Source organism: Mustelus asterias, chromosome 10, assembly GCF_964213995.1.
Source record: "Mustelus asterias chromosome 10, sMusAst1.hap1.1, whole genome shotgun sequence".
In the NCBI taxonomy this organism is placed as follows: Eukaryota; Metazoa; Chordata; class Chondrichthyes; order Carcharhiniformes; family Triakidae; genus Mustelus; species Mustelus asterias.
Genome location: NC_135810.1, coordinates 33759615 through 33786228, shown reverse-complemented (window position 1 = coordinate 33786228; position 26614 = coordinate 33759615). Strand labels below are relative to the sequence as shown.

Genomic DNA, 26614 nt, shown 5'->3' with positions numbered 1-26614 from the left:
TTTTTAAAATACAATAGATATGAAGTAGTTCTGCCAATTTTCAATTTTGAGGTGCTGTAGTGACATCTCTGCTGCAGCTTCCTAGCTGGTACTAGAGGACTGCGTCTTGACAACAGTAAAACTGTTGAGAGTCAGCTCTCCATCTCTGAATCTCAATCCAGAAAATGATTTGGGTCTATGATGAACAAGAATAAGTGGGTGTCAGAGCTCTGCCCCTGTCAAATTGACCACCTCCATCAAACCTCTACCTTGCCCCCAAAGCAAAAATAAAAATGTATGTGAAATTATGCTGTGCCAAGAATAATGGAAAATTTCAACACAAAAATGTGATGTAACAAGAAGCACACATGCAATGATTTTAAAATATATACAAAGAATATGCTATTAATCGTGAAAGGAAATAACATTTAAAATTAACACCAAAGGTTATTGAAACATATGTTGATTTTCTAATTCAGCTCGAAGCCCAGTTTTCTCCCATCTGTCTTCGTCCCTTCAAGGAATTTGGACGATTCGTGCCACAAAAACAGAGCCACAGTTTCAAGCAAAATTTGACGAACACCAAGATCTTCATTCAGGTGAAATGCTTCACGTGATTTTAATCATTTTCATAACTCCTTAATCATTTGCATGCTGCCATTAAAATTCTTTAAAAAGCAAAGAAAAAATTATCAGCTATTTCTATGGAAATAGTCCACTGTACAAATTGAAAATAAATTTAGCTCAGTGGATGATTGTAAGAATGGAATCTCTCAGCTCAAGTTTTGTTAAGTCCCCAGTGACCTGCTGCAAGTACGAGTATTGGGATTGAAGAGTTGCACAAATCAGCCAGCTTGATTGGCATCTGTCCAGCACATTCAACATTAACTTTCTCTACCACTGATGCACAATAGCAGCAGTGTGTACCATCAAAAAATGCACTGGAGCAACTCATCTAGGCTTCTACAACAGCACCTTCCAAACCTGCAGCCCACATCACCTGGAAGAACATGGGAAGGCATGGGAACACCACCACCTGCAAGTTCCTCTCCAAGTCATACTCTATCCCTGACTTGGAACTACATCACCACTCCTTCACTGCTCCAAGTAAAAGTCCTGGAACTCCCTTCCTTACAGTACTGTGGGTACACCTAGACTGCAGCGGTTCAAGAAAGCAGCTCACCACCTTCTTATCATGGTCAATTAGGGTTGGGCAATGCAAACAGAAAATGCTGGAAAACTCAGCAGGTCTGGCAATATCTATGGAGAAGGAAACAGAGATAACATATTAAGTCCATATAACTGTTCTTCAGATCCACAGTACAGGTGAAACCTGCTTAAACTTTCCTTATAAGTGAGCTCTTCCATCCCAGGGATGGGCCTAGTGAACCTTCTCTCAACTGCTTCCAATTCAAGTCCATCTTTCATTAAGTAACAAATTCAAAATTGTACACTGCAGTTTCAGCAATGCCCTGTAGAGTTATAACAAGGCTTCCCTGTTTCAACTCTGTCCCCCTTGCAAAACAAGGCCAACATTCCATTTGCCTTGCGAATTACTTAGCACATCTGCATGCTGACTTTTTGTAATTCATATACAAGAGCACCCAGATCCCTCTCTATTACAGCATTCTACAATCCCTCATAATTTAAATTATAATCTGCTTTTCTACTCTTATCACCAAAGTGGATAATCTCTCAATATCTGCCATATATTTGCCCGCTTGCATGAGCTACCTTTGCAGACTGTTTGGCCGAAATCTTACCACCGTTCACGCCGGTGGGAATTTCCTATCCCGCCGCAGTGAACAGAGATTTGGCTGACCACCAAATTCACTGCAGCGGGAGCGTGCTGTGGATGGCAGGTAAGATCTCACCCTTTGCTTCCTTACAACTTGCTTTCCTGCCTGTATTTATATCGTAAGAAGTTTAACAACACCAGGCTAACGTCCAACAGGTTTATTTAACCTGGTGTTCTTAAACTTCTTACTGTGTTTACCCCAGTCCAACGCCGGCATCTCCACATATTTATACCATCAGCAAATTTGGTTACAATACACTGAGTTGCTTCATGCAAGCCATTCAAATGGTTAGGACTCCAGCACTGAGCTATGTAAATTCCACAATTTACAGTTTGTCAGTCTGAAAGTGGGGTTACAGAAATAGGCTGAAGCAGTCCTGAGGCAGGCACATGCTGAAGCAGACAGGTTAGAATTCCCTTCTCCATTCACTGGATCTGAAATCATCTGCGATGGAGCCATCAGCGTCAGGATTACTGCGATTCAGGCTTGTTCCCACACCCTTATTCTGCACCCTTAAAAGTAACACAAGCAGGAATGGGGACAGGCAGAATCATGTCCCGCTCCTCCCCTCCCACCCCCACCTGATCCAGTTATGCCCTGCACAAGGACAGCAATGTCTGGTCCACTATCTCTGGAGTAACTTCTTTTACGACTCTAGGATGCAAGCTTTCAGATCCAGAGGACTTGTCAGCATTTAGTCCTGTTTGTTTGCCTCGTACATTTTCTCTTGTGATTGTTTATACATATGTAAAGAGCAAGAGAGTAGCCAAGGAGAGGGTTGGAACACTCAAGGACAGGGGAGGAAATATATACGTGGAGCCAGTGGAAATGGGTGAGGTATTAAATGAGTATTTTGCGTCAGTATTTACCAAAGAGAAGGACTTGGTGGCTGATGAAGGGTGTGTAGGTAGTTTGGATCATGTTGTGATTAAAAAGGAGATGGTATTGGGTGTCTTGAAAAGCATGAAAGTAAACAAATCCCCAGGCCTGATGGGATATACCTCAGAATACTGACAGAGGCAACGGGGGAAATTGCTCGGGCCTCGAGAGAAATCTTTGTATCTTCACTGGCTACAGAGGTGGTAGTCATGATGTGGAGATGCCGGCGTTGGACTGGGGTAAACACAGTAAGAGTTTGGACACAGCATGGGCACAGCAGATTTCCACTCCATCTGACAAAGAAGCAGCGCTCCGAAAGCTAATGGTATTTGCTACCAAATAAACCTGTTGGACTTTAACCTGGTGTTGTTAAAACTCTTACAGAGGTGGTCCCCAGAGGATTGGCAAATGCCCAATATTGTTCCTTTGTTTAGAACATAGAACATTACAGCGCAGTACAGGCCCTTAGGCCCTCAATGTTGCGTCGACCTGTGAAACCAATCTAAAGCCCATCTAACCTACACTATTCTAATATCATTCATATGTTTATCCAATGACCCTTTAAATGCCCTTAATGTTGACGAGTCCACTACTGTTGCAGGCAGGGCATTCCACGCCCTTACTACTCTCTGAGTAAAGAACCTACCTCTGACATCTGTCCTATATCTATCATCCCTCAATTTAAAGCTATGTCCCCTCGTGCTAGCCATCACCATCCGAGGAAAAAGGCTCTCACTGTCCACCCTATCTAATCCTCTGATCATCTTGTATGCCTCTATTAAGTCACCTCTTAACCTTCTTCTCTCTAACGAAAACAGCCTCAAATCACTCAGCCTTTCCTCATAAGACCTTCCCACCATACCAGGCAACATCCTGGTAAATCTCCTCTGCACCCTTTCCAATGCTTCCACATCCTTCCTATAATGCGGCGACCAGAACTGTACGTAATACTCCAAGTGCGACCGCGCTAGAGTTTTGTACAGCTGCAACATGACCTCATGGCTCCGAAACTCAATCCCTCTACCAATAAAAGCTAACACACTGTACGCCTTCTTAACAACCCTATCAACCTGGTTGCCAACTTTCAGGGATCTATGCCATGGACACCGAGATCCACACTACCAAGTATCTTACCATTAGTCCAGTACTCTGTATTCTTGTTACTCCTTCCAAAGTGAATCTCCTCACACTTTTCCGCATTAAACTCCATTTGCCACCTCTCAGCCCAGCTCTGCAGCTTATCTATGTCCCTCTGTAACCTGCAACATCCTTCTGCATTGTCCACAACTCTACCGACTTTAGTGTCATCCGCAAATTTACTAACCCATCCGTCTATGCCCTCATCCAGGTCATTTATAAAAATGACAAACAGCAGTGGCCTCAAAACAGATCCTTGCGGTACACCACTAGTAACTGAACTCCAGGATGAACATTTCCCATCAACCACCACCCTCTGTCAGCTAGCCAATTTCTGATCCAAACTGCAAAATCACCCTCAATCCCATGCCTCTGTATTTTCTGCAATAGCCTACCATGGGGAACCTTATCAAACGCTTTACTGAAATCCATATACACCACATCAACTGCTTTACCCTCATCCACCTCTTTGGTCACCTTCTCAAAGAACTCAATAAGGTTTGTGAGGCACGACCTACCTTTCACAAAACCGTATTGACTATCCCTAATCAAATTGTTCCTTTCTAGATTATTATAAATCCTATCTCTTATAATCCTTTCCAAAACTTTGCCCACAACAGAAGTAAGGCTCACTGGTCTATAATTACCAGGGTTGTCTCTACTCCCCTTCTTGAACAAGGGGATAACATTTGCTATCCTCCAGTCTTCTGGCACTATTCCTGTAGACAATGACGACATAAAGATCAAAGCCAAAGGCACTGCAATCTCCTCCCGAGCTTCCCAGAGAATCCTAGGATAAATCCCATCTGGCCCAGGGGACTTATCTATTTTCACAATTTCCAGAATTGCTAACACCTCCTCCTTGTGAACCTCAATCCCGTCTAGTCTAATAGCCTGTATCTCAGTATTCTCTTCGATAACATTGTCTTTTTCTTGTTTGAATACTGACGAAAAATATTCATTTAGCGCTTCTCCTATCTCTTCAGACTCCACGCACAACTTCCCACTACTGTCCTTGACTGACCCTAATCTTACCCTAGTCATTCTTTTATTCCTGACATACCTATAGAAAACTTTAGGGTTTTCCTTGATCCTACCTGCCAAAGACTTCTCATGTCCCCTCCTGGCTCTTCTTAGCTCTCTCTTCAGGTCCTTCCTGGCTAACTTGTAACTCTCAAGCGCCCTAACTGAGCCTTCATGTCTCATCTTTACATAAGTCTCCTTCTTCCTCTTCACAAGAGATTCAACTTCTTTAGTAAACCACGGTTCCCTCGCTCGACCACTTTCTCCCTGCCTGACAGGTACATACTTATCAAGGACACGCAGTAGCTGTTCCTTGAACAAGCTCCACATTTCAATTGTGCCCATCCCCTGCAGATTTCTTCCCCATCCTATGCCACCTAAATCTCGCCTAATCGCATCATAATTTCCTTTCCCCCAGCTATAACTCTTGCCCTGCGGTATATACCTATCCCTTTCCATCGCTAAAGTAAACGTAACCGAATTGTGGTCACTATCACCAAAGTGCTCACTTACCTCCAAATCTAACACCTGGCCTGGTTCATTACCCGGTACCAAATCCAATGGGACCTCGCCTCTTGTTGGCCTATCTACATACTGTGTCAGGAAACCCTCCTGCACACATTGGACAAAAACTGACCCATCTAAAGTACTCGAACTATAGCGTTTCCAGTCAATATTTGTAAAGTTAAAGTCCCCCATAACGATTACCCTGTTACTTTCGCTCCTATCCAGAATCATCTTTGCAATCCTTTCCTCTACATCTCTGGAACTTTTCGGAGACCTATAGAAAACTCCCAACAGGGTGACCTCTCCTTTCCTGTTTCTAACCTCAGCCCATACTACCTCAGTAGACGAGTCCTCATCAAAAGTCCTTTCTGCCACCATAATAGTGTCCTTGACTAACAATGCCACACCTCCCCCTCTTTTACCACCTTCCCTGATTTTACTGAAACATCTAAACCCCGGAACCTGCAACAACCATTCCTGTCCCTGCTCTATCCATGTCTCCGAAATGGCCACAACATCGAAGTCCCAGGTACCAACCCATGCTGCAAGTTCACCCACCTTATTCTGGATGCTCCTGGCGTTGAAGTAGACACACTTCAAAACACCTTCCTGCCTGCCAGTACATTCATGCGACTTTGAAACCTTATTCATGACCTCACCATTCACATCCTCCTGTACACTGGAGCAACAATTCAGGTTCCCATTCCCCTGCCGAATTAGTTTAAACCCTCCCGAAGAGCATTCATAAATTTCCCCCCCAGAATATTGGTACCCCTCTGGTCCAGGTGAAGACCATCCCGTTTGTAGAGGTCCCACCTACCCCAGAATGAATCCCAATTATCCAGGTATCTGAATCCTTCCCTCCTGCACCATTCCTGTAGCCACGTGTTCAACTGCTCTCTCTCCCTATTCCTCTCCTCACTAGCACGTGGCACAGGTAACAAAGCAGAGATAACAACTCTGTTTGTTCTAGCTCTAAGCTTCAAAGAACAAAGAACAATACAGCACAGGAACAGGCCCTTCGGCCCTCCAAGCCCGCGCCGCTCCCCGGTCCAGGATTGAATCCTGAATCCAGGATCCCCGCCCAATTTTCCAGCCTATCTACATACCAATATCCTATCCACCGAGCTGTCCCTCACAGCTACGATGCTTTGTTCATTACAACCTATTAACTCACCCCCACCCCCCTATTCCAGACCATGTGATCCCCAGGGAGAGGCGAAAACCCAGAGTGAAAAACCCCAGGGCCAATATGGGGAAAAAAAAAATCTGGGAAATTCCTCTCCGACCCCCTGAGGCGATCGAAACGAGTCCAGGAGATCACAATGGCCCTGATCGGAAAATGCTTCCCAACCCTAATCATTTCCACTTCCATGAACACCATATGAATTCCCTGCCCCCGAGACAGGTTCCCAACTATCCGCAGTCTCGCTCTGTACTGGCACCAGCAAGATGATCATAGAATGAAGCCTTGAAACGAGAAACAAGGAACAATTAGCCCGCGCCGCTCCCTGGTCCAAACTAGACCACTCTTTTGTATCCCTCCATTCCCACTCCGGTCATATAGCTGTCTAGATAAGTCTTAAACGTTCCCAGTGTGTCCGCCTCCACCACCTTGCCCGGCAACACATTCCAGGCCCTCACGACCCTCTGTGTGAAATATGTCCTTCTGATATCTGTGTTAAACCTCCCCCCCTTCAAAGAACAAAGAACAGTACAGCACAGGAAACAGGCCTTCGGCCCTCCAAGCCTGTGCCGCTCCTTGGTCCAACTAGACCAATCGTTTGTATCCCTCCATTCCCAGGCTGCTCATGTGACTATCCAGGTAAGTCTTAAACGATGTCAGCGTGCCTGCCTCCACCACCCTACTTGGCAGCGCATTCCAGGCCCCCACCACCCTCTGTGTAAAAAACGTCCCTCTGATGTCTGAGTTATACTTCGCCCCTCTCAGCTTGAGCCCGTGACCCCTCGTGATCGTCACCTCCGACCTGGGAAAAAGCTTCCCACTGTTCACCCTATCTATACCCTTCATAATCTTGTATACCTCTATTAGATCTCCCCTCATTCTCCGTCTTTCCAAGGAGAACAACCCCAGTTTACCCAATCTCTCCTCATAGCTAAGACCCTCCATACCAGGCAACATCCTGGTAAACCTTCTCTGCACTCTCTCCAATGCCTCCACGTCCTTCTGGTAGTGCGGCGACCAGAACTGGACGCAGTACTCCAAATGCGGCCTAAACCAGCGTTCTATACAGCTGCATCATCAGACTCCAGCTTTTATACTCTATACCCCGTCCTATAAAGGCAAGCATACCATATGCCTTCTTCACCACCTTCTCCACCTGTGTTGCCACCTTCAAGGATTTGTGGACTTGCACACCTAGGTCCCTCTGTGTTTCTATACTCCTGATGACTCTGCCATTTATTGCATAACTCCTCCCTACATTATTTCTTCCAAAATGCATCACTTCGCATTTATCCGGATTAAATTCCATCTGCCACCTCTCCGCCCAATTTTCCAGCCTATCTATATCCTGCTGTATTGCCCGACAATGCTCTTCGCTCTCCGCAATTCCAGCCATCTTTGTGTCATCCGCAAACTTGCACATTACACCTTCCACCCTAACTCCCTGAATTTCTGCCTTACATCCCCATCTCTTTTCCTACCTGTGTCTTGGGTGCCTATGTGGACCACAACTTGGGGCTGGTCCCCTTCCCCTTAAGGATCCCGAAAACACGATCCGAGACATCACGGACTCTGGCACCTGGGAGGCAACACACCAACCACGAGTCTCTCTCGTTCCCACAGAATCTCCTATCTGTCCCCCTAACTATGGAGTCCCCAATGACTAATCCTCCCGCCCTTTCCCTTCTGAGCAACAGGGGCAGACTCTGTGCCAGAGACCTGTATCCCATGGCTTACCCCTGGTAAGTCGTCCTCCCCAACAGTATCCAAAACGGTGTACTTGTTATACAGAGGAACGGCCACAAGGGATCGCTGCACTGACTGCTTCTTATCCCTTCTAACAGTCACCCAAGTATCCTCATTCCTGGGAGTATGAACCGCCCTGTAGCTTTTATCTATAACTGATCTGCCTCCCAAATGATACTGAGTTCATCCAGTTCCAGCTCCAGATCCCTAACACGGTCTTCAAGGAGCTGGAATTGAGTGCACTTCCCTGAGATGTACTCAGCTGGGACACTAATGGTGTCCCTCACCTCAAACATCCCACAGGAGGAACATTGCACTGCCTGCACTGACATCTCTGCTAACTTCCCTTAATAAGAAACGAAAGAGAAAAGAAAAAGAAAAAAAAAGCTCACCTGCTCTCGCACTGAGTCTTTTTTTTTAGGTTAGAGGAGGGGGAAGGGTGGGAGACTCTACACATGTAGAGTCTCGGGTTACATCCCCGTTCAAATTTATTGGGTAAAAAACCATCCCAGGTCTCCCTGCGACCTATTTCTGGTTTCCTGTTTCCTGTTGCTCAGGGAAAAAAAACAAGTTTAAAAAGGGTAGCAAATCCAGGTAATTACAGACCGGTGAGCCTTATGTCAGTGGTGGGGAAATTATTGGAGAGAATTCTTCAAGTAGGATTTACTCCCACTTGGAAATAAGTAGATGTATTAGCAAGAGGCAACATGCTTTTGTGAAGGGGAGGTCGTGTCTCACTAACTTGATCGAGTTTTTTGAGGAAGTGAAGAAGATGATTGAAGAGGGTAGGGCAGTGGATGTTGTCTACATGGACTTCAGTAAGGCCTTTGACAAAGTCCTTCATGGCAGACTGGTACCTCTGATCTCACACGGGATCAGAGGTGAGCTGGCAAGATGGATACAAAACTGGCTCGGTCATAGAAGACAGAGGGTAGCAGTGGAAGGGTATGTTTCTGAATGGGGGGCTGTGACTCGTGGCATTCCTCAGGGATCAGTGCTGGGACCTTTGCTGTTTGTAATATATATAAATGATTTGGAGGAAAATGTAACTGGTTTGATTAATAAGTTTGCGGACAACACAAAGGTTGGTGGAATTGCGGATAGCGATGAGGACCGTCAGAGGATACAGCAGGATATAGATCAGTTGGGGACTTGGACGGAGAGATGGCAGATGGAGTTTAATCCGGACAAATGTGAAGTAATGCATTTTGGAAGGTCTAATACAGATGGGAAATATACAGTAAGTGGCAGTGTATTGATAGGCTGATGGATCTGGGTGTACAGGTACACAGATCACTGAAAGTGGCAACACAGATGGAGAAGGTAGTCAAGAAGGCATACGGCATGCTTGTCTTCATCGGCCGGGGCATTGAGTTTAAAAATTGGCAAGTCATGTTGCAGCTTTATACAACCTTAGTTAGGCCGCACTTGGAATATAGTGTTCAATTCTGGTCTACCAGAAGGATGTGGAGGCTTTGGAGAGGGTACAGAAAAGATTTACCAGGATATTGCCTGGTATGGAGGGCATTAGCTAAAAGAAGAGATTGGAGAAACTTGGTTTGTTCTCACTGGAACAACGGAGGTTGAGGGACGACCTGATAGAAATCTACAAGATTATGAGGGGCATGGGCAGAGTGGATAGTCAGAAGCTGGATGATCATCCAGACACGCAGAACAGCCATGGGGACCAAATTCGCACCTCAATATGCCAACATCTTCATGCACAGGTTCGAACAAGACTTCTTCACCGCACAGGACCTTCAACCGATGCTATCCACTAGATGCATCGATGACATTTTCTGCCTTTGGACTCATGGTGAACAATCACTGAAACAACTATATGATGACATCAACCAGTTCCATCCCACCATCCGACTCACCATGGACTACTCTCCAGAATCGGTTGCATTTTAGGACACACGCATCTCCATTAAGGACGGTCACCTCAGCACCTCACTGTACCGCAAGCCCACGGATAACCTCACGATGCTCCACTTCTCCAGCTTCCACCCTAAACACGTTAAAGAAGCCATCCCCTACGGACAAGCCCTCCGTATACACAGAATCTGCTCGGATGAGGAGGATCGCAACAGACACCCCCAGATGCTGAAAGATGCCCTCATAAGAACAGGATATGGCGCTCGACTCATCGATCGACACTTCTGACGCGCCACAGCGAAAAACTGCACCGCCCTCCTCAGAAGACAAACACGGGACACGGTGGACAGAGTACCCTTCGTTGTCCAGTACTTCCCCAGAGCGGAGAAGCTACGGCATCTCTTCCGGAGCCTTCAACATGTCATTGATGAAGACGAACACCTCGCCAAGGCCATCCCCACACCCCCACTTCTTGCCTTCAAACAACTGCACAACCTCAAACAGACCATTGTCCATAGCAAACTACCCAGCCTTCAGGAGAACAGTGACCACGACACCAACAACCCTGCCACAGCAACCTCTGCAAGACGTGCCGGATCATCGACACAGATGCCATCATCTCACGTGAGAACACCATCCACCAGGTACACGGTACATACTCTTGCAACTTGGCCAACGTTGTCTACCTGATACGCTGCAGGAAAGGATATCCCGAGGCATGGTACATTGGGGAAACCATGCAGACACTACGACAACGGATGAATGAACACCGCTCGACAATCACCAGGCAAGGGCGGCACGGTAGCACAGTGGTTAGCATTGCTGCTTCACAGCTCCAGGGACCTGGGTTCGATTCTTGGCTTGGGTCACTGTCTGTGTGGAGTTTGCACATTCTCCTCATGTCTGCGTGGGTTTCATCCGGGTGCTCCAGTTTCCTCCCACAGTCCAAAGATGTGCGGGTTAGGTTGATTGGCCATGCTAAAAATTGCTCTTAGTGTCCTGAGATGCGTAGTAACCTAGTGATTAGTGGGTAAATATGTAGGGATATGGGGGTAGGGCCTGGGTGGGATTGTGGTCGGTGCAGACCCGATGGGGGTAGGGCCTGGGTGGGATTGTGGTCGGTGCAGACCCGATGGGCCGAATGGCCTCTTTCTGTACTGTAGGGTTTCTATGATTTCTATGAAGACTGTTCTTTTCCTGTTGGGGAGCACTTCAGTGGTCACGGGCATTCGGCCTCTGATATTCGGGTAAGCGTTCTCCAAGGCGGCCTTCACGACACACGATGGCGCAGAGTCGCTGAGCAGAAACTGATAGCCAGGTTCCGCACACATGAGGACAGCCTCAACCGGGATATTGGGTTCATGTCACACTATCTGTAGTCCCCACAGCTTGCCTGGACCTGCAGAGTCTCACTGGCTGTCCTGTCTGGAGACAATACACATCTCTTTAACCTGTTTTAATGCTCTCTCCACTCACATTGTTTGTATCTTAAAGACTTGATTAGCTGTAAGTATTCACATTCCAACCATTATTCTGTAAATTGAGTTTGTGTCTTTATATGCCCTGTTTGTGAACAGAATTCCCACTCACCTGAAGAAGGGACTTAAGGCTCCGAAAGCTTGTGGCTTGTGGTACCAAATAAACCTGTTGGACTTTAACCTGGTGTTGTTAAACTTCTTACTATCCTTCTTTATCACAATGGGCAGCACGGTGGCACAGTGGTGAGCACAGCTGCCTCACAGCGCCAGGGACCCCCTTTCAACTCCGGCCTTGGGTCACTGTCTGTGTGGAGTCTGCACATTCTCCTTGTGTCTGCGTGGGTTTCCTCCGAGTGCTATGGTTTCTACCCACAGCACAGTCCAAAGATGTGCGGGTTAGATTGGTTGGCCATGCTAAATCGACCCTAGTTTCAGGGTAAATACGGGGGGGTTACGGGAATAGGGCCTGGGTGGGATTGTGATCAGTGGACTCTGTCCATGCCCCGATGGGCCGAATGGCCGCCTTCTGCACTGTAGGGATTCTATGTTTCTATGAATGGAATGAGAGTTACAAAATAGCTCCTTAAATGTCTACCACTGTTTCTCTACTTGTCCTATCTGTCCTCAATACTTTGTAAGTGCCTTTATTTATTTAATCTTCTAGTTTCAGACCCAAATTTCTGACCTTCAATCTGAATGTGAATTTCATCATGTTATGACCACTCTTGCCTAGAGAACAATTACTACAAAATCATTGATTAATCCTGTATTATTACACATTACGTGGAGATGCCGGCGTTGGACTGAGGTAAACACAGTAAGAAGTCTCACAACATCAGGTTAAAGTCCAACAGGTTTATTTGGTAGCAAAAGCCACTAGCTTTCGGAGCGCTGCTCCTTCGTCAGGTACGTGGGAGTTCTGTTCACAAACAGGGCATATAAAGACACAAATTCAATTTACAAAATAATGGTTGTAATGCGAGTCTTCACAGGTAATCAAGTCTTAAAGGTACAGACAATGTGAGTGGAGAGAGTGTTAAGCACAGATTAAAGAGATGTGTATTGTCTCCAGCCAGGACAGTTGGTGAGATTTTGCAAGCCCAGGCAAGTCGTGGGGGTTACAGATAGTGTGACATGAACCCAAGATCCCGGTTGAGGCAGGCCTCATGTGTGCGGAACGTGGCTATCAGTTTCTGCTCAGCGACTCTGCGTTGTCGTGTGTCGTGAAGGCCGCCTTGGAGAACGCTTACCTGAAGATCAGAGGCCGAATGCCCGTGACTGCTGAAGTGTTCCCCAACAGGAAGAGAACAGACTTGCCTGGTGATTGTCGAACGGTGTTCATTCATCCGTTGTCGTAGCGTCTGCATGGTTTCCCCAATGTACCATGCCTCTGGACATCCTTTCCTGCAGCGTATCAGGTAGACAACATTGGCCGAGTTGCAAGAGTATGTACCGTGTACCTGGTGGATGGCGTTCTCATGTGAGATGATGGCATCCGTGTTGATGATCCAGCACGTCTTGCAGAGGTGACTGTGGCAGGGTTGTGTGGTGTCATGGTCATTGTTCTCCTGAAGGCTGGGCAGTTTGCTGCGGACAATGGTCTGTTTGAGGTTGTGCGGTTGTTCGAAGGCAAGAAGTGGGAGTGTGGGGATGGCCTTGGCGAGATGTTCGTCTTCGTTCGGAGATGTTCGGAGAAGTTACGACATCTTCTCCGGAGCCTTCAACATGTCATTAATGAAGACGAACATCTCACCAAGGCCATCCCCACACCCCTACTTCTTGCCTTCAAACAACCGCACAATCTCAAACAGACCATTGTCCGCAGCAAACTACCCAGCCTTCAGGAGAACAGTGACCACGACACCACATAACCCAGTAACCTCTGCCTGATCATCGACACGGATGCCATCATCTCACGTGAGAACACCATCCACCAGGTACACGGTACATATTCTTGCAACCCGATCAACGTTGTCTACCTGATACGCTGCAGGAAAGGATGTCCCGAGGCATGGTACATTGGCGAGACCATGCAGACGCTACGACAACGGATGAATGAACACCGCTCGACAATCACCAGGCAAGAGTGTTCTCTTCCTGTTGGGGAACACTTCAGCGGTCACAGGCATTCGGTCTCTGATCTTCGGGTAAGCGTTTTCCAAGGCGGCCTTCACGACACACGACAACGCAGAGTCGCTGAGCAGAAACTGATAGCCACGTTCCGCACACATGAGGACGGCCTAAACCGGGATCTTGGGTTCATGTCACACTATCTGTAACCCCCACGACTTGCCTGGGCTTGCAAAATCTCACTAACTGTCCTATCTGGAGGCAATACACATCTCTTTAACCTGTGCTTAACGCTCTCTCCACTCACATTGTCTGTACCTTTAAGACTTGATTACCTGTAAAGACTCGCATTCCAACTGTTATTTTGTAAATTGAGTTTGCGTCTTTATATGCCCTGTTTGTGAACAGAACTTCCACTTACCTGACGACGGTGCAGCGCTCCGAAAGGCTTTTGCTACCAAATAAACCTGTTGGACTTTAACCTGGTGTTGTGTGACTTCTTACTGTTATTACACATTACCAGGTCGAAACAGCCAGCTCCCCGGTTGCTTCCAGAATGCATTATTCTAATAAACTGGCCCAACTGCACTCTATGAATTCATCTCCAAAGTTACTTTTATCAATTTGATTCATCTAACCTACATCAAACTCTCACCAGTGACTTTATCCCTTTGCTATTTCTTTTGAACTGATTCCACATTTTGATCTTCAACAGCAAGATCATTTCTCACCAATGGACTGATCTCATTCTTTATCAACAGTGCTAGACCACTTCCACTTTCTTCCTTTCTATTTTTGCAAAACGTCAGATATCCTTGAATGTTCACTTTCCAGGCTTGGTCACTTTGCAACCATGTTGTTGTAATGGCTGGCATCATCTTTATTTATTTCTATTTGCACTATCAATTCATCAATCTTGTTATGAGTCCTGCATTCACTCAGTTAAAGAGCTTTTAATTCTGTCTTTTTTACCATTTTCCCTATTCTAACCCAATTTGCTGGTGCTGGTGCATTCTTATGTTTGTACCCTCTGTCCCTTCCTGTCACACTGTGGTTATCAATATCCATATTGCTGTCCTGCACTATTGCTACGTCCTTTCTCTTTAACCTCACAGATCTCTCCTCACAGGGATTCTCTTTCCTCCTATTTTGTTTAAATTGTTTTTTACAGGCCGAGTTTTCTTTTTTAAAAAATCATAGAAACCCTACAGTGCAGCAGGAGGCCATTCGGCCCATCGAGTCTGCACCGACCACAATCCCACCCAGGCCCTACCCCCAAATATTTTACCCACTAATCCCTCTAACCTATGCATCTCAGGACTCTAAGGGGCAATTTTTAACCTGGCCAATCAACCTAACCCGCACATCTTTGGAGTTATCCAATTCACCAGACCACTGGTTGCACCATGATTCAGATGGAGACTATCCTATCTCCCTCCTTCCCCAATACTGATGCCAGTGGCTTATGAATTGAAACCAATTTCTCCCACACCAATCTTTCAGCCTTACATCTCTGATCTGTCTTACTGTATGCCAATTTGTTCATGGCTCAGGTAGTAATCCAGAGATTATTACCTTTGTGGTTCTGCTTTTTAATTATACATACACCATCACACAACATCTTAATTAGCCCTACTTATGTCATTAGTACCCACATAGACCACAGCAACTGTATCCTTCCCCTCCCAAGACAGTACCGGACCAAGCTAGAGTCCCAGGCCAGCCACGTGGAGCCCCGCCGACTATGGCAAGGTCTGCAAGGCATAATAGGCTATAAGATGAAGGCATGTAAAATCGCCAGCTCCAACGCACCCCTCCCTGATGAGCTCAATGCATTCTATGCCTGTTTTGAGCAAGAGGTCAGCAAGAGCACGCCCTCCACCCTGGAAGCCTCGGATGAACCTGTATCTGAGGTCACCATTGCAGATGTCAAAGCAGCTTTCTCGACGGTCAACCCGCGGAAAGCGACTGGCCCGGATGAGGTACCCGAACGAGCACTCAGATCCTGCGCAGATCAGCTGGTGGAGGTATTTGCAGACGTCTTCAACCTCTCTTTACAACAATCTGAGGTCCCTATCTGCTTCAAGAAGACGACCATCATCCAAGTACCAAAGAAAAGCCAAGCAACGTGCTTTAATGACTTTCATCCGGTGGCTCTGACATCCACCACTATGAAGTGCTTCGAAAGGTTAGTCATGGCACGAATCAATTCCAGCCTCCCGGACTGCCTGGATCCACTACAGTTCGCCAACCACCGCAACAGGTCCACAGCAGACGCCATTTCCCTGGCCCTGCATCAACACTGGAACACCTTGATAACAAAGACACCTATGTCAGACTCCTATTTATCGACTACAGCTCAGCCTTCAACGCCATTATTCCTACGAAACTCATCTCCAAACTCCATGGCCTGGGCCTTGGCTGCTCCCTCTGCGACTGGATCCTGAACTTGCTAACCCACAGACCACAATCAGTAAAGAAAGCAACAACACCTCCACCACGATCATCCTCAACACCATGCCCCACAAGGCTGTGTTCTCAGCCCCCTACTATACTCCTTATAGACCTATGATTGTGTGGCCAAATTCCCCTCCAACTCAATTTTCAAGTTTGCTGGCGACACCACTGTAATGGGTCGGATCTCAAACTATAACGAGACAGGGTACAGGAATGAGATAGAGAATCTGGTGAACCGGTGCGGCGACAATAATCTCTCCCTCAATGTTAACAAAACGAAGTAGATTGTCATTGACTTCAGGAAGCATAGTGGAGAACATGCCCCTGTCTACATCAACGGGGACGAAGTAGACAGGGTCAAGAACTTCATGTTTTTAGGTGTCCAGATAACCAACAACCTGTCCTGGTCCCCTCATGCCGACAGTATAGTTAAGAACGCCCACTAGCACCTCGACTTTCTCAGGAGACTAAGGAAATTTGGTATGTCAGCTACGACTCTCACCAACTTTTACAGATGCACCATAGAAAGCATTCTTTCAGGTTGTATCACAGCTTGGTGTGGCTCCTGCTCCCACCCCCACAACATAACTGACCCCCTTATCCCCCCCACCCCCCTGCCACCCAGACCAATCGCAGCCCCTGCCCCCTTTCTCCCCCCAACCGCCCCCCCCCCCCGCCCCCACCCCACCAATCGCACACAGAGTGGCAATGGTCCCCCCCCCGCCGACAACCATCTGATTCGCCTCTCTCCCCCCCACCAGAGAGCCATCTGACCCCCGCCCCCCCCCCCCCCCCCCCCCTCACCAGTGAACCATCTGGCACATTTAAATGCATTTAAATTGATGTCACGCCCATTTCGGGCATGGTCCAGACGGCGGCCATTTTCAGCCATTGGTAAAGGGGAAACGACCGCGTAGGTGGTCGCAGATTGTGGTACTCGCTTCACGCCTGACTTTACTAAGTTTTCACACCCGAAAATGGGCGCAACTTGATGGTAAAATCAGGCCCAAAGTCTTGAGCTATGCTCAGCTGTCAAGTTGTGAAGCCTGCGAATGGAGAGTATGACACATTATGACCAAGGGTGCCAGCAGTTATCATCATGGGAATTTACACCCCACGTATAGCAGCCTGCGGTACATGTCATTTGAGGATACATATGCTACATCAATTTCTTTATTAGACAACATATCTGGTGCTGAAAAGTTTCAAAGTCTAAAGCTGACTATGTGGCTACTGCTAAGCAGGTAACTGATAATATCAAGCAGAAAGGCAACAAGAGCATTGGATTAATTTTACAGAGTCAAAACATTTTAATAACATTGAATATGTTTACAACTTCAATTTCAATTATCTTAAATAAACCCCAGGACAAATTTATTTTTTTAATATAAAGTTGTGTTCTGAATTGTTTTGACAAAATAACAAAGTGTGTTTGTGTGATTTTCTTAGCTTTATTTTCTCTCTTTTCTGTAGAGACATGGTTTCTTTTTCTATCCACTTCACGGTGGCTTGCTGTTCGTTTGGATGCCCTTTGTGCAATTTTTGTTAGTGCTGTTGCTTTTGGATCTATTATAATTGCAAACCGTAAGTAGGAATTTCAACTCTTACTTTACCATGTGTTGTAATTTATGGATATAATTACAAGTGCACAGTTTTGCTACTTAATTTAAATTCTTCAAAAGGAAAACTGACTATTAAACTAGCTTTACTTTGTTAAAATTTTTTCTTTGTTTTTTTTATCCTCCATTTGTTTTGCATTACTTAAGGAAGGGTAGCAGGTAAGTTTACATTCAACATAGAAATACATGGAGTGCTCAAATATTCTTCTGGTTGATATGACCACTAACTGGGAACTTCCGTGCCATTAACCCGCAAGCTTTGAACAAGATGTTGATTTCATGCTGTGGTACTGACAGATAGGACCAGGCATTATATTGTGTTAATTTACATAGAGCAATTTTGTTTTAAAAACAAAGGAAAGGGGCAAGGCCTAGACTGCAGAACGCAAAGGCTGAAAAGGATAAAGAAAAGATAATTCTATATGTAATAGATCGGTGACACCAAATTGCTGTGCAATTTTCACTTAGTACTTTAAAAATGTTAAGTTTTGCTCAGGGTGCACAGCAAGGTATCCGTGCATCCTTCCTTGCACAAACAAAAATTAATACAAGTTATAATGGGAGGAAAAGGAAGGAAGGATAGAAGTGGATTTTATTTTGACTTACTATCCACTCGGTACTAAAACTCTACTGAAATTGGACTCGATAATCACATCCAACTGTGCAAATTGCTGGAGCTCTCTTTAGACTATACTCAGTTCAATAGTGTGTTTTCATTTAATTTAGTTTTGCCTGTTAGTGTTGCATGCGTACAAAGCAAGCATGTGCCCAAATACGCAGACTTCTTAAAAAAAAAAATTCCAAGGAAACGGAAATGTGGGTAAGAAAAGTGGGGGTGGGGAATATGGTAATTAAGGAGTATTCAGAGCTTGTACAGGTAGATGGGAGTCAAACATGGCACTGCACTTGGTGAGCCTTCATTCGGCGGCTTGCATCTTGAATAGACCAAACTAACAAAGCAGGGCTTTCTACCTTCAGCAATTGAGAGTTAACTAGACTCAGAATGTTTCTGCTATAGAAGCTTGTAGCATGAAAGATGTGTTTATTAGTGCAATGACTATGACTGCAACCCATTCATTTGTGACATTCTAACTAACTGAAAATCATGCGTTCCTCCTAATTTATTATCAAGTGTTCAGTTTATTTAGGAGTTTCTAATGGGAAATTAAGAAGAACACGCAAGGGATATTAAAATTTTTGAATTATGTTTGGAAAGCCATCATGTTCATTTAGGTCAATAGCTGCCTTGGACTTGAATCTGATGACAATGAAAGTTTATGACAACTTTTTAACCAAATTCCTGGAGTAGGATTTAAACCAATAACCTTCTGACTCAGGCAAGGATATTGTACTGGATCCAGCTAACACCAGTTCAGGACAAAGGGGTTTACAAGAACTCAAGAATTAGGAGTAGGTCATGGTCCCTCAAACCTGCTCCTCCTTTCAATAAGGTGATGGCTGATCTGATTGTGGCCTTTACTCCACTTTCCTGCCTGCCTCCTGTAAATCTTGATTCCCATGTCAATTAAAAATATGTCTAACATTGCCTTGAATAAGTTCAATTACCCGGCCTCCACTGGTCTCTGGGGAAGAAAATTCCACAGACCAATAATCCTCTTAAAAGAAAAAAATCCTCATCTCAAATGGGAGAACCCTAACTGTGTCCCTTGATTCTAGATTACCCCACAAGTATCTACCATGTCAAGTCCCCTCAGGATCTTAATAAAAGCAAAATATGGCAGATGCTGGAATCTGAAACAAAAACAGAGAAGGCTGGAAAAACTCAGCAGGTCTGGCAGCATCAATAGGGAGAGATAACAAAGTTAACATTTCAAGCCTGTACAACTGTTCTTCAGAACTGAAGTGAGGGAGATGTGTTTGATGATCTTCAATATAAAAAGTGGGTGGAACAGCTGTAGCTGAGTGGAAGGTCAGTGATTAGTGGAAGCTAGAATCGATTGCAACAAAGGTGTGGCAAAACCTGGTGGGGAGGGAAGGTTTTTGCATACAACAAAAAATGTTTGGGATGTGAAAAAAAGGTTTAGGTGGAGGAGAAAGGTCACATTCTAAGGTTGTTGAGCTCAATGTTGAGTCCTGAGGACCCTAATGTTCCTAATTGGAAGTCTACTGTATACAGAGACTAAACACAGATTGGGTGATAGCAAAGTATCAGACTCTAACATTCAAGAGTGAACTGATTTATACTCTTACAATGATTTCCTAACCTTTCCCCAAATGGGGACAAATGCATTTCATTACCAATTTAAAGCAAGCATTTCATTGCGACACAACATTAACAGATTCCTTCCTTTTTCTTTAAGCAAAAAGTTTCAGGAAAATAGAAGCTGAAAAATACAAAAATATATCACTCAATTTCAAAAATAAAGTCAGATCCTCTGTTGTCCTTTTTCTAATACCCCCAACAATTTTTCACTATAAGCATTCCTTTCAGTGCATGTCTGGTAACTGATGACTTGTCTCAACCCACTGAAGATGAGAGATTTCCTTTCTCTTCACGATTTGTTTCAGACTTGCAATTTCACTCATTCTTTGTAGTGTATGTGTTCTCCCAAAGGGATCGATTGTCAATGTAACATTCTACTGGGACATTTCCTTCATCATTTCTCCCATTTAGTATTCTCATAACATTTTAGATTTAAAAATTAAAAATGTCAACTGCCTCTACTAATGTGAGAGTCTCTGCAGCCAGGGTGCTTTTTATAACTCGCCCTGTTTTCTTGGCTTCCCAAGCCAAAGGACAAGATACATTCCGAAACCCGCTGCAGTTGAAAACCCATCAACAAAGCATGCATGAAGATATCAATGAATATAACCAATTTTATATTCTTAGGATCAGTTTTTTTAACACCTGATGTACAAATTTTCTATTGCAAATTGCAGCTTCCATAAGGTGATGGCCTAATGGTATTATCATTAGATTATTAATCCAGAAATTAGGCTAATATTTTGGGGACCTGGATTCGAATCTGGCTACAGCAGGGGGTGGAACTTGAATTCAATAAAAAATACCTGGAATTCGGAATCTACTGATGACCATGAAACCAATGTTGATTGTCGGAAAAACCCATCTGGTTAACTAACGTCCTTTAGGGAAGGAAATCTGCCATTCTGGTCTGGCCTACATGTGACTTCAGAGTCACAGCAATGTGGTTGACTCTCAGCTGTCCTCGGGCAACTAAGGATGGGCAATAAATGCTGTCCAGCCTCTGACGCCCATGTCCCATGAATGAATAATGTTTTAAAATCACCATTTTATCCACCAAACTTTTATCCTTAGATACTGAACTCTTTGAAGATAAATATCCAGGGACTCCCTTAACGGCAGGCAATAATGGCCAAGTAAAATGTGTTCCCGAAGACAATCTTCCCGAAGACAATCATTCTGTCATTCTCCATGTTATTCTCCATGTCTAACTTCATCTGTGCTTTATTCATTGAAGATCTGCTCAACAATAGAGGTATCTAGTGACTTTTTCTGGCCCGCTATGCTGCTCAAGTAGCGCAGCAGGCCGGGAAATGTCAATGGGAGGCTGTTGTGGGATTCGCAATTGACGTCCAGCCAATCGTGACGTTCCCAGGCCATTTTTTATGGCGTAATCAGTCTCGCACCGGAAAACAGCACGACGCCGATTACAACATGGAAATTGACATTTCCGTGTCATTAGCGAGCCCGGGAAGATATCATCAGGGCTCGCTAATGTTTCCCACCCCGTCAGAAGAGGTTCCCACCAGCAGGGATCAAAGCTGCTCCCCATCAATGGGGACCAGGCATGATAGCCTCGCTGGTGAGGGCAGAGGCCATTGAGGCCCCCCCAGGAGGTTGGGGCAGGAGGTGCCCCTTGGGTACTGCCAGCTTAGCACTGGCACCCTAGCACTTCCCACCGGGCCGTGTCAGGGGTGGGGCATTCTGAGGGTCCGGGCCAGACCAATCAGTGGGGGAGGGGGGGTTCTCTATGCACTCTTGTTTCATAAGAAATGGAGACTTAACTGCATTGGGTGGGTTTCATGAACGGGAGTTTTCTTGCAATATCAAAATCAAGTGTGTATCAGCAAGAGTTGTATTAGATTGTTAGTTTATTTTTTTCATGCATGGGGGTGAGTGGAGAGTCGTGGAGAGCTGAGGGCCAGTTGGCCAAACAGCTTCTAAGACAACTGGGACAAAGAGCTAGAGAATGAATGTAGGCTTCTAATTTGAGCCATTCGCCTTGGTAGCGAAAAGCCAGCCTTTAATTTTCTATTAAATAATTATGTGGAACGTCCTGCACCCTGCCGTCTCACACAGTGGATATGATTTTAAATCTGTGCAAGTGAATGGGCTTTCATTGAGTTAAATTCTCGCTCACAGTCTGTCAATACACTAAGCTCTGCAATACCTGTATATTTCCTTCTCATTGTGAACTGACACTTTAACGTATGACAAGCAAGCATTCATGGGTTTACAATCTCCATCTGTACTTTTGAAAATTTACACTCAGATCTACATTTATGGTCACTCATTTGTAGTCATAGTCATCTATGAATTTGTAACGAACTGCCAACAAGTTATAGGAAATTTAGAATTAGTCAAAATCCTGCAAAAATATTTAATTCCTGAGAACAGGCATATGTTATTATTGTTCATTTTCTCTATTTTCAGGTTATTTTCATGGTATTGTATTAACACTTGCTTACATCACTTCTTAACCACCCTTGCAGAGCTAGATGCAGGACAAGTTGGATTGGCCCTTTCATATGCTATCACACTGATGGGCATGTTCCAGTGGGGAGTACGACAAAGTGCTGAAGTGGAAAATTTGGTAAGAGTGTTTATAAAATGTTTCATTTAGTAAGCCGCTAGAAACTTAATGAGTTGTGTATGGCAGTAGAGTTTCTGCTTTGGGTGCAATCAGCAGTCTAGGACAAAATTGCACCCAATTTCAGAAAAAAAGGGCAGCATGGACGAGTTGGGCCGAAGGGTCTGTTTCATGCTGAAAACCTCTATGACTCTAAATGATAATTTTCTCCCAACTTTTTGTTCAAATTTATTTGTATATCACCGAATGGAAAATTTGTCATGAACTCAGTACAGTTGGGCACCTTTTGAAACAAAGTAGAAATAGTCAAGAGCTTCAAGTTTTTAAGTGTCCAGATCACCAACAACCTGTCCTGGTTCCTCCATGCAGACGCTATAGTTAGGAAAGCCCACCAATGCCTCTACTTTCTCAAGAGACAAAGGAAATTTGGCATTTCTGCTGCAACCCTCACCAACTTCTGCAGATGCACCATAGAAAGCATTATTTTCGGTTGTATCACAGCTTGGTATGGCTCCTACTCTGATCAAGACTGCAAGAAACTACAAAGGGTCGTGAACGAAGCCCAGTCCATTACTCAAACCAGCCGCCCATCCATTTACACTGTCTACCCTTCCCGCTGCCGTGGAAAATCAGCCAGCATAATCAAGGACCTCACGCACTCTGGACATACTGGCCGGAATTCTCCCAAAAAAAATTCGAAGTGTCGACTTCATGTGAAAACTGGAGTAATTCATGCTGGTGTTTTTCAGTGGGTGTTCAGAGAAGAATCTGTGCACTGCAGAGGTCACCAGTGTGAATATCATTAAATTTCAGGGGGCAGGGCCTATTCCCGCTGAAGAGGCTCAAATCAGTGCAGAGAGCGGGCCACTGCACATGCACCAATCTGTCAGTGCTGAGATCGGTGCTTGCTGCTGGCACTGTTGGCCTCCCGATTGCTGGCCAACCCCGCAACGCCTGTTCTCACCAGCTGGCATTGCCCAGATGCCAATGTCCAGGGGGCACCACCCTCCCGCTGCCCAACGCCCTGGGGGCCCCCGATTGCCCCCACCCTTCACTCCAGAGGGTCGGGCCGCTAATTCCACGAAAGTGGGGAGCTACTCTCAACCCCGCTCGAGTGAAATACTTCTGGCGGGGAGAGGAGAGGTGCTAGTGGGCACATAGACTTCAATCCTGGGCCCGCTAATAGCATTTAAATTATTTAAAATGATGATTTAAATATTCACCCTGCTGATTTTTGGCAGGGAACAGATGCTGCCGGAAATCCGGCGATGGGAGACACTATCGCATTAAGTTGATCTTTCTCGATACCCTAGCTATGACTGTAACACTACATTTTGCACCCTCTCCTTTCCTTCTCTATGAATGGTATGCTTTGTTTGTATAGCGTGCAGGAAACACTACTTTTCACTGTATACTAATACACATGACAATAATAAATCAACTCAAATCAAAAATTTAGAATGCTGATATGGTTTGATTATTACAGGTGAAAATGGGTTATCATATAAAAAATTTTTAAATTATTTTCCAAAAGCTACAACCATTTGTTACTTACATTGGATTACAGTAGTTAGTTTCTTACAAAATTGCATTCAAATACTTTTAAAACATGCCTGTTAGCCTAATCAGTTTAATGTTTAGAGCCACGTTAAAACCTGCAAACGAGTGCAATAAGTAGAAATTCCCAATGGTGATTCATTCAAACAAAATTAGTGCTGGTTTTGTGGGTGGAGCTTTTAGGAGTACTTTAAAAAGACAGATTTTCAAACCTACATATTGTATGTTGATCTGTATTATGCAAATTGTAATAGCATTCCAAAGATTCCTAAATTGATTTATTACTGTTTTCTTTTTGCAAAAGTCTTGGGTCATAGAATCCCTCCTGTGCAGAAAGAGGTGATCTGGCCCATCGAGTCTGCACATACTCTCCGAAAGAGTATCCCACCCAGGCCCGCCCCTCTATCCTAACCCTGTAGGCCACATAAGCTACACATCTTTGGCCGCTAAGGGACAATTTACAATGGATAATCCACCTAACCTACACATCTTTAGTCATTTAATTTTCAAGCATTATTGTTTCATATGTGTTCGTTTATTGGATGTGAGCATCATTGCTGCCAAGGTGAGTCTTTGTTGCCCATCCTCAATTGTCCTTGAGAAGATAGTGGTGAGTAAAATTGGATCTCATTGGAAAATAGCTTATGAAGTAGTGCCATAGTCAATTGCTTTGCTTCTTCATGTACATAATCCAGCGAGGTCATGTTCTCTTGATAATATAGACTTCATCTTGTATAACATGCACTAACTGTGCCGAAAGCTGAGGTCACTTTGGTGATTTGTGACAAGTGCATTAGTCCACAGTCTTGACGATAATAGAAGGTAAACAAAGCAAAAACTACCTTCATGCCTAAAGTCTATTCGTTTCATCCATTTGAAGTAGCCTAGAACAATTTACATTTCACTGCAGATCACAAGAAGTGTTATAATTACATAATTCTTTGTCATGAGAAATTTTCAGACCTTTTTGTCTCCTGCCACTTAAACCCCTGATGTGGAGATGCTGGCGTTGGACTGGGGTAAACACAGTAAGAAGTTTAACAACACCAGGTTAAAGTCCAACAGGTTTATTTGGTAGCAAAAGCCACACAAGCTTTCGAGGCTCTAAGCCCCTTCTTCAGGTGAGTGGGAATTCTGTTCACAAACAGAACTTATAAAGACACAGACTCAATTTACATGAATAATGGTTGGAATGCGAATACTTACAACTAATCCAGTCTTTAAGAAACAAAACAATGGGAGTGGAGAGAGCATCAAGACAGGCTAAAAAGATGTGTATTGTCTCCAGACAAGACAGCCAGTGAAACTCTGCAGGTCCACGCAACTGTGGGAGTTACAAATAGTGTGACATAAACCCAATATCCCGGTTGAGGCCGTCCTTGTGTGTGCGGAACTTGGCTATCAGTTTCTGCTCAGCGACTCTGCGCTGTCGTGTGTCGCGAAGGCCGCCTTGGAGAACGCTTACCCGAATATCAGAGGCCGAATGCCCGTGACCGCTGAAGTGCTCCCCACTTCAGCGGTCACGGGCATTCGGCCTCTGATATTCGGGTAAGCGTTCTCCAAGGCGGCCTTCGCGACACACGACAGCGCAGAGTCGCTGAGCAGAAACTGATAGCCAAGTTCCGCACACACAAGGACGGCCTCAACCGGGATATTGGGTTTATGTCACACTATTTGTAACTCCCACAGTTGCGTGGACCTGCAGAGTTTCACTGGCTGTCTTGTCTGGAGACAATACACATCTTTTTAGCCTGTCTTGATGCTCTCTCCACTCCCATTGTTTTGTTTCTTAAAGACTGGATTAGTTGTAAGTATTCGCATTCCAACCATTATTCATGTAAATTGAGTCTGTGTCTTTATAAGTTCTGTTTGTGAACAGAATTCCCACTCACCTGAAGAAGGGGCTTAGAGCCTCGAAAGCTTGTGTGGCTTTTGCTACCAAATAAACCTGTTGGACTTTAACCTGGTGTTGTTAAACTTCTTACTTAAACCCCTGCCATGGATGTGTTGAATTATGAGTATTTTTATTTCCCAAGGAAATGGTCTAACACATTTTGTCCCTCAGATTCCTCATCACACTTCTAAATTTTGTCTTATTCTTGTAGTTGACTTCAGTGGAAAGAGTACTGGACTACACCGAACTTGAAAGTGAAGCACCATGGGAATCATACAAGCCCCCACCCAATGGCTGGCCAGACCATGGAGTTGTCATATTTGAAAATGTCAACTTTGGCTACAGTCCAGATAGTGAGCCTGTTCTAAAGAACTTGAATCTAGCAATTGGATCAAAAGAAAAAGTAAGCAAAACTAGCTACTGTTAACAATTAATGACTTCTATTATAAATCTGATTTTAGCCAAGTACTAGCCAATTATTAATGTTATTTGTGCAATACAATTCTGAAAATAAATATTTGAACAAAGTAAGAATGATTAAAAAACACTGTACATTTTCCATGGCTGGATTTGCACTCCCTGCTGCCAGGT

The 26614-nt window shown here is 44.8% G+C and overlaps 1 protein-coding gene across 3 annotated transcripts in view; it reads left to right on the top strand.

The window, feature by feature from the left end:
* abcc4 (ATP binding cassette subfamily C member 4 (PEL blood group)) overlaps window positions 1–26488 on the top strand; it is a 370665-nt gene extending 344177 nt beyond the window's left edge. For all 3 annotated transcript variants that reach the window (XM_078221654.1, XM_078221653.1, XM_078221655.1), the window contains 4 exons: window positions 459–578; window positions 17613–17723; window positions 22475–22575; window positions 26235–26488. In XM_078221654.1, the coding sequence (XP_078077780.1) occupies window positions 459–578; window positions 17613–17723; window positions 22475–22575; window positions 26235–26450 (548 nt within the window). In that variant the 3' untranslated portion in view covers window positions 26451–26488. The remainder of the gene's footprint in view (window positions 1–458; window positions 579–17612; window positions 17724–22474; window positions 22576–26234) is intronic.
* The last annotated feature ends 126 nt before the right edge of the window (window positions 26489–26614 follow it).